The sequence below is a fragment of the Mchenga conophoros genome, linkage group LG6, assembly GCF_057382185.1.
Source record: "Mchenga conophoros isolate Kocher_MC1m ecotype Shallow Benthic linkage group LG6, M_conophoros_male_GT1.1, whole genome shotgun sequence".
Classification (NCBI taxonomy): Eukaryota; Metazoa; Chordata; class Actinopteri; order Cichliformes; family Cichlidae; genus Mchenga; species Mchenga conophoros.
Genome location: NC_140531.1, coordinates 26303609 through 26316070, shown reverse-complemented (window position 1 = coordinate 26316070; position 12462 = coordinate 26303609). Strand labels below are relative to the sequence as shown.

At 40.9% G+C, this 12462-nt stretch overlaps 1 protein-coding gene across 2 annotated transcripts; it reads left to right on the top strand.

Annotated features, from left to right (window-relative positions):
• The first annotated feature begins 513 nt into the window (after positions 1 to 513).
• LOC146572733 (serine hydrolase-like protein) lies at positions 514 to 10515 on the top strand. 2 transcript variants are annotated; one of them, XM_085277093.1, is made up of 12 exons: positions 514 to 637; positions 807 to 950; positions 2666 to 2779; positions 2890 to 2931; positions 3928 to 3947; positions 4055 to 4129; positions 4274 to 4380; positions 4722 to 4801; positions 4896 to 4930; positions 5035 to 5111; positions 5255 to 5339; positions 8642 to 9851. In XM_085277093.1, exons 1-12 carry the CDS (start codon positions 616 to 618, stop codon positions 8759 to 8761), a joined length of 921 nt encoding a protein of 306 aa, XP_085133219.1. In that variant the 5' UTR covers positions 514 to 615; the 3' UTR covers positions 8762 to 9851. The 2 variants fall into 2 exon arrangements, with proteins under 2 accessions (XP_085133219.1, XP_085133218.1); XM_085277092.1 differs by having other exon boundaries at positions 587 to 673; positions 8642 to 10515.
• The last annotated feature ends 1947 nt before the right edge of the window (positions 10516 to 12462 follow it).

The window sequence follows — 12462 nt, the reverse complement described above, 5'->3', positions numbered from 1 at the left end:
TTTTGGAGGATTCAGTAGCCTCTAATATATTGTTTATTTCTTTTGTTTGGTAAAGATGCTTTTTAATGCTCCTATATGTTAAAAATTTAGCATTTTTAACATATGGGAGTCTGTCACTAAAGCCACTAAAGGACCTGCAGTTTTTGGCCCTGCAGCCCGTGATGCACATGTGATCTTTCACTTGACGCTCCGGACACCAAACAGGCTGTTTACTTTAAGACAAAACAGGCCACTGGCCAAATTTATTCCTGTGTTTATGACTTAATTGTTTCTAGCTTCCTAAACTTCTGATGGCTTCACCTTATCTGACCTCACAGTGGAACAAACAGAAAGTGCTCTGGGCTGATAGGTCACGCTGTCCTCCGGCACTCCGGCAGGCCTTACTGACTGGAACAAAAGTAGCATGCTTTTACCCGGTGTGTGTAAAGGTGAAACACACCCCTGCGGTGTAGGATTGGCCATAGCTGCAGCATGTCATTCTGAACATCCAATAAAATCGCTGGCCAAAGGTCAGGAACTTCCTGCTTTAAAAAAAAATTGAAAGAGTTTGTGTGATTTGTTTACTTTACTGAACTTTGCACGTTTGTTTCCCTGAGTCAAAAACTGAACACTGAAATGTCATCAGTGAAACAAGAAGGTAGTATATCTGCACAAAAAACGAGACCAGATGGTGGTTTGTTTGGTTTTTTTTTTACCACTTTCAGCCCTCATTGCTGTTGTGAAATCCTTTGACTGATCATCAAATGTCTGACAGATTGTTGTGTTTGTACTGCCGACTGACTGAAGCTGTGCTGTGTTGTCTCTAGTTTCAGAGCTCTCTATACCGGTCCCATGGGGAGAGATCAGAGGCAAAGCCTGGGGTCCTGAACACGGCCACCCGGTGCTGTGCCTGCATGGCTGGGCAGATAACTGCGGTTCATTCAACACGCTCATTCCCTTCTTACCTAAAGGTAATTCACCACAGACAGGACAAGGGTGAGAAAAACTGTCACCTGTGGGCTGTTGTAGCCGTGGGTAAGTGGCTGTCAGGCCTGTGTGAATCATTATCTTTTGTGCCTTATTGCCTCGTACTCTGTATTCCCAGCACACCAAGGCTAGAGTGCAACCATCCAGTGTGAGCTCAAGAGTAACATCACAACAGTAATCCTGACCACGGACATTATATAAACAATCAAGTGGCAATCATTAGTTTATTAATTAAATACCTCTAGCGGAGGGGGGTCTAGACTATCCACCAGTGGTTTATATCTGCTGCTAAATCATAATAACTTTGGTTTTGTAGGCTTGTGGTCATAAACCACAAACATTATTAAATGATAACGGTCACAATGCCGGGAAAAGGTCAGGGGATGTTAAGCCACGTTATTTAAAACCACAAGTGAAAATCCAAAAGCAGAACATCAGTCAAAATACTGCCAGGAAGGACCGTCAAACTCACTTTACATCAGGAGCTACATAGAGCTTGCCTTATCCTAACTGTCCCAAACCAGTGAAACTCCGCTTTTTGTCAGTGTGAAGATGTTTAACTACACATTTAATGCCATTAGATATAAGAAAAAAGAAGTGCAGTTACAGTAATACACGTCGGTTTTTCTATATGATTAAAAAAATGCAGTAATGTGTGAAAATGTGTACAGAAATTACAGAAAATGTTCTGGTAGCTCACTCTAAACACTCTCCTGTAGCTACAATTGCGTTAATTCGTATTTCATGACTTGCATGGCTTTTTTTATTTGACTGGCATGTTTAATATTCAGCTAAAACAAAACCCAATCCAAACGCTTGTCAGGTTTAGGGTTAAGAAGTTAATAGCCATTATCGAGCTGCCTTAGTCTGAACCAAACAGGCAGATGAACACGGCTGTGACCGTCTCCACTCCAGATGTTTTTTAAGATTAAGTTTATTTTATTGCTTTTTATTTATGCGTTATTTTATTTTATAAAAATGTTTTCCATTTGTTAAATATTTACAAATTTCATTGTGATATTTTTGTTTTTATTTTCAATTTCATTTATTTCATTTTATTTTGTTATTTTTTAATATTGACTTAATATTTATTAATTTATTTAAATTATTAATATTAATATTATTTAAATTAACTATTTAATTGGTGAATTAATATTATTAATATTTAAACATTTTAAATATTATTGATGCTGCTGGTCTGTTGTGGTGAAGAGAGAGCTGAGTGTAAAAGCGAAATTCTCATTTTACCGGTCGATCTACGTCCCCTCTCTCGTCTATGGTCATGAGCTGCAGGTAGTGACCAAAAGAATGAGATCACGGATACAAGCAGTAGAAATGAGCTTTCTCCAAAGGGTGGCTGGCCTCTCCCTTAGAGACAGGTCAAGCAATTCAGCCATCCAGGAGGAGGGGCTCAGAGTAGAGCCGCTGCTCCTCCACATCAAAAGGAGCCGGTTGAAGGTGTTTGGGCAGATGACAAGGATGCCTCCTGGGCACCCTGCTGGTTGAGGTGTTCCGGGCATGTCCCACTGGGAGGAGGGCCCGGTGCAGACCCAGGACACGTTGATCTCTCAGGCGGCCTGGGAACACCTTGGCCTTCCCCCAGACAAGCTGGGAGGTCTGAGCTTCTCTGCTTAGGCTGCTGCCCCCGTGATCCAGCCCAGGATAAGCATTCTGTCTCTCTCTCTCTGCTCCTGCTTAGAGTGCAGATATGTGGCAGTGGACATGCCAGGTCACGGTCTGTCATCTCACCGGCCTCCTGGAGTCTTCTATTCATTTCCTGCGTATGCAGCAGACGTACGCAGAGTTGCTGAAAGTGAGTGGGACCTGTTCGTCTCTCAGTAGCCGGGCTGCACTTCCAATCTCTTGGTTACAACAGCCGAGCTAGATTTGATCAGATGAGTTGTCTGTGTCATACCCCTGCAGGTCTCAGCTGGACAAAGTTCTCCATCATGGGTCACAGCATGGGTGAGTCACAGGCATGAACACTGACACTGCGCTGTGTTTTTTGCATTTAATCTTCTGGAAAGTCTGAATTTAAAAGAAGAACTTTTATAGGAACACAGTGGCTATCTAAACTAAGGTCTAACTGATTAAACGTGCTGCTGTGCTGCGTGTGGATCCACCAATCAAAGCGATGCTGCAACAATTAGTGATTTAATCAACGCATCAAGGGAACAGAGAACTCCAAATCTTCTGGCAATTGCCTAAATGGTAAAACGTGTTCTGGTTGGTGCTTCAAAGTAAACCTAAACAAGTTGTTCATGCCGAGCATATTTTTTGTTATTTTTATGCATAATGGTGACAGTGCTCACATAAACTAGTGTATCCTTTCCTACGGTCCATCACTGCATATCCTAATCTCCCAGACATGCACATAGACATTGAAACAATAGAAAGAAGTATAATGAAATGTTACTTTAAACATTTATAAATTACTTTATCAATACTGTTTCCAATAAACAAAACATTTGGAAATTAAATAATTTGAACAATTTGCATATTTCTGCAAATATCTAATCAGCCAATCACATGGCAGCGATTCAGAACATTTAGGCACATAGACATGGTCAAGCCAATCTGCTAAAGTTCAAACTGACCATCAGAATGGATAAGAAAGTTGATTTAAGTAAATACTAAAAGCCAAATGGGCTGGTCTATTTCAGAAACTGCTGTTCTGTTTGCAATTTCCCACACAGCCATCCTGGTACTAGAAAGGTGCCAAATAAAGTGGCTGGTGAGGGTTGCAATCCAGTAAAATTGATGCTGTAAAGTTTTTACTGGAATTCCTGGGGAAAGAAAAAATGGGAATACTAATGAAATGAATCACTGTTGCTTTTTTTCTGTCATTTTAAAGAAAGTAAACAAAGAAAACAATACTTGTTTTCAGCCAGAGTTTGTTTTAAAGTCAAGGTGTCACAAAAATGATCGTGTTAATTTGACGATGTGCTCACTCCCTTACAGGTGGCAACATCACCGTCATGGTAAATTAAACACATCACGTTCATCTAATCGCTGCTTTTATGAAATATGTGTCATAAACTGCGTTTTCAAAGTGATCACAGCAGGGACTTCACTGTGTTTCCTACAGTTCAGCGCATTGTATCCTGAGATGGTGGATGGCATCATAGTGCTGGACGTTTTTGGATTTGTACCTACAGATCCGGTACTTCAGCACTACTTCTCGTCACTGCTGGGGAAAAAACAACAACAATCTAATAGTTGGAAAGATGCAGAACTACTTTATTAAATTATCTTTATGAGCCACTCCTGTCTGTGTTTGTGTTTCTCACCTCTCATTTTATCGCAGAAAGAAATTCCCCGAATCATGAGGCAGGGGATGGAGGAGATGCTCAAGTTTGAAAAAAAGGCAGAAGAGAAGAAGAGGGTTTACACGTACGAGAAGGCAGTGGAGAGGTATCGCTTTATTTTATAGCCAATTCAAGTGGAGTAAGCCTTTTGTTTATGTGTTTGTTCAGAAGTGAAGTGAAGCTCTGCTGCTTTCTTCATGCATCTGAACTGCTGGCAATCACTGTGGGTAATTTTGGCATCAGGTTTTGACAGAGTGAACTGCATTTTGTTGTTAGTTTGTTTTCTTAAAAAAGGGGGAGCACCTCTTGTTCTGCCACATCAATTTGTTTTATTTCAAACAGCAGAAGTCCTCGCTGTGTGGAATAAAAATAAACTGCAGAGAGGGATGAAACAGAAGAAAGTAAAACTGAGTCGCAGTTTTGACTAAATTGTTTTGTTTCCTTCAGGCTGTTGGCTGCAAACCCGACTCTGTCTGAACGGTCTATTCAAACGCTTTTAGAGCGAGGCCTGACTCGAGTTGAAGGAGGTATGTCTTTATCGCTTCTCCTCCTGTCAGCGAGGAATAATCTCACTTTGCTTTCTCTCATTTGCTGGCAGCTGAATGTGTTTCTCCTCATCAGGATTTGTGTTCTCCAGAGACCTCCGAGTTAATTTTGTGAGTCACTTTTAACCTCCCCAAACTTCACCACATCCCACTTTGTGTCTCCTCCAACAGAGGTTTGGCATTCAGTTCACATACATTTGCTGTGTTTTATGCAGAAAAACATAGAGCGGATCACTTTGGAGCAGAGCCTGGAGATGCAGTCACTGATTCAAGCTCCTGTTTTACTTATCCTGTAAGATTTTTACCACTAATCTGATATTACAGTATACTTTATTTTACAGCGTGGACATGTCTGTTTGCGGTTTAAATGATTTCTGCTCTTTAAAATAAAGCATGTCAAAAAAAACATGTAACACCAATCTGTGTTTTTTCTAGAGCTGACAAAGGTTTCAGTCCAGCATCTAGAGAATCGAGCCAGAAACTCACTTCGAAACTCCTCCAAGTCTATCAGGAAAGAAATGTGAGTTTAATTTTATGTAAGAGTAAATCACTCTCTACTAACATCTGTATGATTAAAAAAAACCCTACAATAACACAGAGAAACGACCAAACCTCAACAATCAGGTGAGTCCCTATGAGCAAAGACTCAGCAACAGTGGGAAGGAGAAACTCCCTCTTAACAGGAAGAAACCTTCAGCCAGAACCAGGCTCAGGGAGGGGCGGCCATCTGTCGCAACTGTTTGTGGGTGAGGGGAGGAGACAGGACACACTTACTGCCTGATGCATCATCAGTTATTGAATTTTCTGTGCAGCCTAATTAGCCGGAGCCAAATTAGATCAAATATTTAAAATGTTTTTATGTAGCACTTTTTTCGAAATCCACTTTATGAAGTGTTTCATGTGAATAGTGCCAAAAAAAATGCTGATTACCAGTAAACTTTAGTAAAATTAGAAAATAAAACCAAAAGTCAGGAAAGGCTTTCCCATGAAAGTTTGTTTTAACCTCCTCAGATCTGAGCTATTGCTGAGCATCCACTTTTAATTTCTCCCATGAGTCAGACTGATGAGTGTAAAAGCAGCACATGTTGAACAAAAAGTCATCCTCATTGTCCTCATATGGAAGCAATTATTTAGTTATGCTGTGAAATAAACTAAAGCCACCATATTTGATCAAGTATAAATCATTTTACTGAGGAAAACGAAGCATAAAGTGCAGAAAAGCCGAACTTTAATGTCCCTGTATGAGGATTCAGGGTCTCGGGAAGTTAAAGGAAGTGATGGATGCCAACCTGATTTCCTCAGGCACATTGTTGAAGAGGCTAACTGCAAAAGACCTTTGCATGAGGATCTGTACTGATGTATACATTAGTAAGACAGTGTTGCTGTGTGGAGTTTTCCTCTTCTCCTTGTGTCCCTGTGGGTTCGGTCCAGCTACTTCAGCTTCCTCCCACAGTCCAAGGACGTGCAGTTAGTGGGATTAGGTTAACTGGTTGATTCTAAATTGCCCATAGGTGCAAAGGTTGTGTGTTAGACCTATGGCAGATCGATGATCTGTGCAAGATCTACTATGCCTCTTGCCCTGTGGCAGCTGGGATAGACTCCAGCTCCTCCACGACCTCAATTGGTAAAGCAGAAGAAACTGGATGGATGGTTAAGACCCAATTTTTATGTTGCATTTGTGAAATTAGAGAACTTAGAAGATGAAAACTATGTATTTTTCTCACTAAGGAAAAAGAACAACTGTGAAGTGGAAGTAAAAAAAATAAAATAAATCTGTTTAGGTTTGAGCAAATAAATCAAAGTAAAAGAAGCCTAGTTTGGTGATAAATAAAACATTTATAAGCCTAATGGCTTTACAAGTGGTTAAAAAAAAAAAGGTACGCGCACACAGTCAAATATGCCCACGCACTGTAAAATGTGACTTTGATTTCTCTTATTAGGATAAGAGATTCATGTTTATGCCTCCATACTAATCACCACTACTGAGATTCAGCAAAATTAAGAGGGCACTATTCACATGAATCTAGTATTTATTTTTATTTATTTTTATCAGAGCCACAGGAAGCCACCGGGGACGGGCAGAAGAACTGCATGTGGCTCTGAGCTGCTGGACCAAGACGCCCGAGCTCAAAGCAAGACCGCAAAGGACCTTAAAATAAAATAACATCCTGAAACATCAAAATACTTAAAAACATGGAGGCAGTATTTATTTCAGATGCAAACAACAAAATGTCAGGGTGCAACTAATGATCCTTGTGTCATATTTACAAATGTTTTTCTTGGTTTTATTGCTATATTAGAAAAAATAAACTGACTGTAACTGATATGAAGCACTGGGTCCTGCAGACAAACGGTTTGATTAAAAATGACAGCAGGCTGATCTGTATGAGAAACAATCATTTTCTGCTTTCAAAGAGCAGATGCTCTATCGCTGTGTAATTGGAATCCAGCTAATTGGATGGCATATCAGCTAATAGTAAGTAACCCGATTAATATTCATTAAATGATTATTTATGAGGCGTTAACTAGCCACATAAAGCCAATTGATTATTTCTTAACAGGATCCGTGACGCACCCTGCATATTAATTCATGCATTAAGTCGCGTTAGTTAGAAATGTTTTACAACTTTATTAAAAAGTGTACACCTGAAATCCCAAAACAGAGAATCTGCAGCAGTCAGATGCCTCCAATCACGGCTGAATCCATATTATAGTTTTAAAATAAAACGTGCAGGATTCATAAAGATCTGCTAATAAAAAACACAGAAGGGTCCTATTAAACAAATACAAATGACAGCGTGTAAAATCTGCACACTTTTTATTGTACTTAACTAAAACTGGATAAAAAAAAAAAAAAACACTTAGTTCACTATTATAACCTTGGTCAGCAGCCATCTTCAAATGTAATTGCGGACTTGGAGTCGAGCAAAAAGGAAAGATTTTAATAGCTTGAAGAAATAAACCTGTTTTATGTGACTTTATTATTATCTCACATCATTATTTTGGTCCGCTCTTCTTCACAATGTTCATCAGCATACATTTGTTTATGCTGAGCTCTCTGAAGTTTGTGGTTTGGACTTTGACAGGAGCATTGCTACACCTTGACTTTTTTTTTTTTTTTTTTTAGTCATTCTGCTGTGCTCGGGATCATTGTCCTATTGCATAATTCAATCTGTCCCAAGCCGAGCTACTGGTCTCACATTTGACTCTAGAATACTTTGGCATGCGAGATTTCAAGGCTCACTCAATGGCAGGTGCTGTTGCTGCAAAACAAGCCCAATAATCAGCCCTCCATCACTGTGCTTGACAGCTTGTATGTGCTGAATGTGACACTTTGCATTGTGGCCACACATCTCCACTTTGGTGGAGACTTCTGTTGCCAAACAATCCGTATTTGTTCAGTCTTTCTTTAAATGTATTGTCATGAATGTTCACCGTAACATGCTAACTGAGCCCTGTACCTGTAGCTCTGGGGTTTTCCAGTTTCTCTGAGAATTGCATGGTATGATCTTTGAAAGTGAATTTTCTGGGGCAGCCACTCCTTGGAAGATTGTGGGATTGTGTTAACACACAATGTTCCCGACCAGCAAACTGCCAAATGCTGTGCTTTCAAAGAGGAGATCAAACTTGCCGGTTGATCAACTGCATTTGATTATTGGTACCTGGCTGCATCGTATTCTCTTAATTCCTGTGGAAGCTGTAAGGGTGTGGCATTTTACTGACCTGCACAGAGTTCGGTGAAAACTTTCTTTTTCACAGTTCAACACTCTTCTCTTTTACTACTAAATCCTCTTACCCTGTTTGTCTGTCTGTCTCTCTCAGGACACTGTGGTGAGAGTACCTGGCAGTCATCATGTGCATCTTGATAATCCTGAAGTCGTCGCTCCATTTATTTGTGACTTCCTGCAGACCAAAGTGCTCTCACAGCAGGTGAAAGCCTAGTGGACAAGATGTAACCATCACACACTCACATTCTCCATGTGAAGTTTCACACTTCAAAAGTCTCAGTGCACTGTTTTCGTCTCTCTTAGAGCTCACATTACCATAAAATTGTTCCAGTAATTTGTTCTGCTCTGTACAAACCCAACTGGAGAGTCATTTGGAATAATAATACTGAATAATAAAAAAAAAACATGATTTATGAAACTAGACTTTTTCAATCTTTTGCAGTTTTTGTAGAAATGGTGTATCTAGCTCATTAGTTATATAAAGGACCAGGACAGAAGTGTTTCTCTTTATGTCGCTGTAAAGAAGCACTCCTGAAATGTTTCCATGTATTAATCCATCCATTTACAAGAAAATAACAGCAATTTCAGCAAAATATATCAGTTTTCTCTCATTCAGCCCGTCAAGTGTCATTACAAAGAAAAGATGCGGCTAGGCTCTTTGGCTTAACCACCTCAACTTTGGAGTGGTACTGCAGCCTGTGACTAATGCCATTGTCTGCAAGAAGGCTCTAAATCTGATGGTGATTCAGACCTAACCCTCTCATGATGTGACCCATTATTCCTGCAACATAACTCTTCCTGGTGCAGTAAAAAATCCAAAGAGGATGCCCCCCTCCTCTGTGATTGTCGCACTTTGCAAAGCCATGCAGTGGCTAGGCTGGACTGGATCCTAAAATGAGCCAGTCCAGGTGACACCAACGCTTTGTAAAGTCATTTAACACCTCCTCACGTCAACCTTTTTTTGATTGTGATTAGTTGTTGTCATATAAAGGCATCTTCTGATTTAATTTTCTTTTTCATGTAAATACTTCGGCAGTAGTTTGTTCTGTTGTCGTATTGCTTCTGTCAGGCGCTGAATGCCATCTACATCTCGATGAGCATCAGCCGACTGTGAAAACATGGGGCCGGGAACAAAAAGCCATTTAGACGTTTTAACATATTGCCATGCATTGTGGTTTTGTGGCAGTCTGCTTGAGTTTTCAGTGCAGTCGCATGTGCGTAAAAAGCCCCGAACTGAATAAAAATCCTCTGCGTGTAACTTATGCAGCGAGGAAGTCATAGTTCATCGCTTCTGTTTATGTGAGGCTGATCTGTTTAACTGCTGCTTTTCATGAATCTGGTGGCGGCGCTGAGTGATGCTAAAAATGGCAGTCATTAAAAAAGATGACATCCTCTGACAACTGGATATGTAGGCCACCCTCTGCTCAGATTTTTTGACTTTAAAAAAATAAATAAATAAAAATAAAATCTGACTGTCTTAAACACTTCAGCTGCTGTCAGTCAGAGCAGATATGAAAGGAGTCCCTCACACAGAGATGGCTCCCTCTCTCTCAATGTCACATAAACTGTGTGATGGCCTTGGTGTTAAATGGAGTGGAATTGATTTTACGCAGCGCGTAGCAAGGCAGCGAGCATCCACAGACATCTGAAGGGCTTGTCCCCCTCCACCAGCAAAACCCCCACACCTACCCACCCTCCTCAAAAATGATTATAGTTATATAAGTTTCCCTCCCACTCCCGCCGTCGTCATGGCAACCCCCACCCCTCCTTTTTGAACGTCAGAGCCGGGAGCTGGAGGATGAAGCCGCATCCAGCTTCAGCATCTCGTGCCTCTCAGAGAGCACCTGTGATTATTTTGCAGAGGAGGAGCAGCTGCTGCAGCGACGGCGATCATCTAATGAGAGGTTCGGACTCTGGGCTGCTCTTCGTCGCTTAAAAAAATCGCCACCGATCGAGCAGCGTCTGCAGGTAAAAGCGTGGTGCCTCTATTTACTCCCGTGCGCTATTTTTAGAAAAAAAAAAAAAACACCTGTGCCAGCTAATGATTGTGAAACTGAGAGGAGTAATGATGGAAAGCCCCGCTGCCTGTTTAGTCGCTGTAGTGTCTTTTTTTCTGTCATGAGAAGGGAGCGGGAAAGCTTTCTCGGAGATGCAGTTAGCGGTGCGTATTTGGAAGGTTTAAACAACTCTGCTCATCCACCCTTCCCCACGATCTCGTCTCTTTTGCTTCTCTCCCTGTCCTCTCCTCCTCACCCTCACCCTCCTTCTCCCTCACCCTTCCCATTCTTTTTTGCCCTGACAGCCGGTATGTCGTGGTTGTTCTTGGACTGGTTCGTCCCACTCTACTTGCTGGTGTCGGTGTTGGTGCTGGCAGGCTTCGGAGCGTGCCTGTACTTCCTAGAGCCCGGGTTGCAGGATGCCCACAAGTGGAGCAACAAAACAGTCCGGCATCACCCGCTGGTGGCCAGTGTGAACTGCAGAGATGACGATAGCAATGCCCTGATATGATCAAGAGGGCGAGGCGAAGCGGGAGGGCGGCTGACCATCTGGACAGGGGTGCTGCCGCCGGGACACCCGTGGGATGGGAGCCAACACCCAAACGACCGTGGAAGAAAAATGGGAGAGAAAGGACGAGAAAGGAGGGGAACATTATCTGTTGTCTGATAATGCAAACCCTGTTCTATATCATTCCAACTTTTCTCTGATCTCTGCTGATTTTCGTTGTAGAGGTGAGAGAAAAGTAAAGCAGAGGTGTTTTTAACGTTCTTAAAAATAAAAATAAAAAAAGAAGAAGAAAAATAAAAAATCCAGATGCACAATGCGAAGAAGACTGCATCCAGAAAGAGATCGTGAGGTGATTGGAGGAAGTGTTGCCCTTTAGAAATGTGTTTGTAAATTTCACGCCATCCTATACTTGTGCCAAGTTTTACATGCATTTTGTAATTTTGACAATCACTTTGCATATCTCATAAAGTTTACTTACATTGTGCATTTAATTAGCTGAAGTGAGCGACATAAGTGCAATGACTTTGCTGCCAGCGGGGAGGGTTTTTAATCCTCTCTCTGAAGTCGGCGTGGCAGCTGCTCAGACGCATGTGGATTGTTTAGTGCCGCTGTGCCAAAACGGTGTGTTATTCGTGACTTACTTTAAACTGTTATGTACCCAATAAATGCAACTGATTCATTTAAGGTGCCAAGATTATCATAGATGGACCAAGACGACTGACAAATAGCCTAGTATTTGGTAAAGGGTTTTTTTTTTCTTTGCTTTGTTTGTTTTCATTGTTTTTACTTGACAGCATGGTGAGAAACTGTGGGTGTGTAACGACCCTCTTTTAAGAATCATATGCTTCCTTTGTTCATACAAAAATAAAACTGCTCAGTCCCCACTTCTTTGTATTTGCTGTTGCATGAATATCCACCCTAAATATATAGTCTAAAGATTTATGTGCTTCTAAATAATTCGTGTGTGTGTGTGCGTGTGTGTGTGCGTGTGTGCGTGCGTGTGTGTGTGTATGTGTGTGTGTATATATATATATATATATATATATATATATATATATATATATACACATAAATCCTTTTAAACTGTCAGCAGTTCCATCAAAATTTCTCAAACTGTTTTAAGTTACCTGACTTTTTAAGCCCTGACAAGATAAAAGCAAAGGGCTTTGGATTTTCTGCCCTCCTTAGAAATCTCAACCTGGCTCTTTTGTAGGTTGAACCCTTGGTTTGGAAAGCCTTTCAAGTCAAATAATATGACAGCCCAGAGCAGTAAAATACTCTTTATGCTTTGATTCAGCAATATTAAAACTATGATATCATCTGCACTTCAGTCAAAGATTGAAATGCATGTTTTCTGTATTTTTGTAAGTAAATTTGAATGTAGGACTTTCATTTACAGTGCAGTCTTTT

Excerpts from the sequence above, each read along its gene's own strand:
- LOC146572733 (XM_085277092.1), top strand. The coding sequence starts at position 616 with ATGTCATCAGTGAAACAAGAAGGTAGTATATCTGCACAAAAAACGAGA. Across the intron at positions 2,780-2,889 it reads CGTACGCAGAGTTGCTGAAA|GTCTCAGCTGGACAAAGTTC; the intron begins GTGAGTGGGACC and ends ATACCCCTGCAG. Across the intron at positions 3,948-4,054 it reads GTGGCAACATCACCGTCATG|TTCAGCGCATTGTATCCTGA; the intron begins GTAAATTAAACA and ends TGTTTCCTACAG.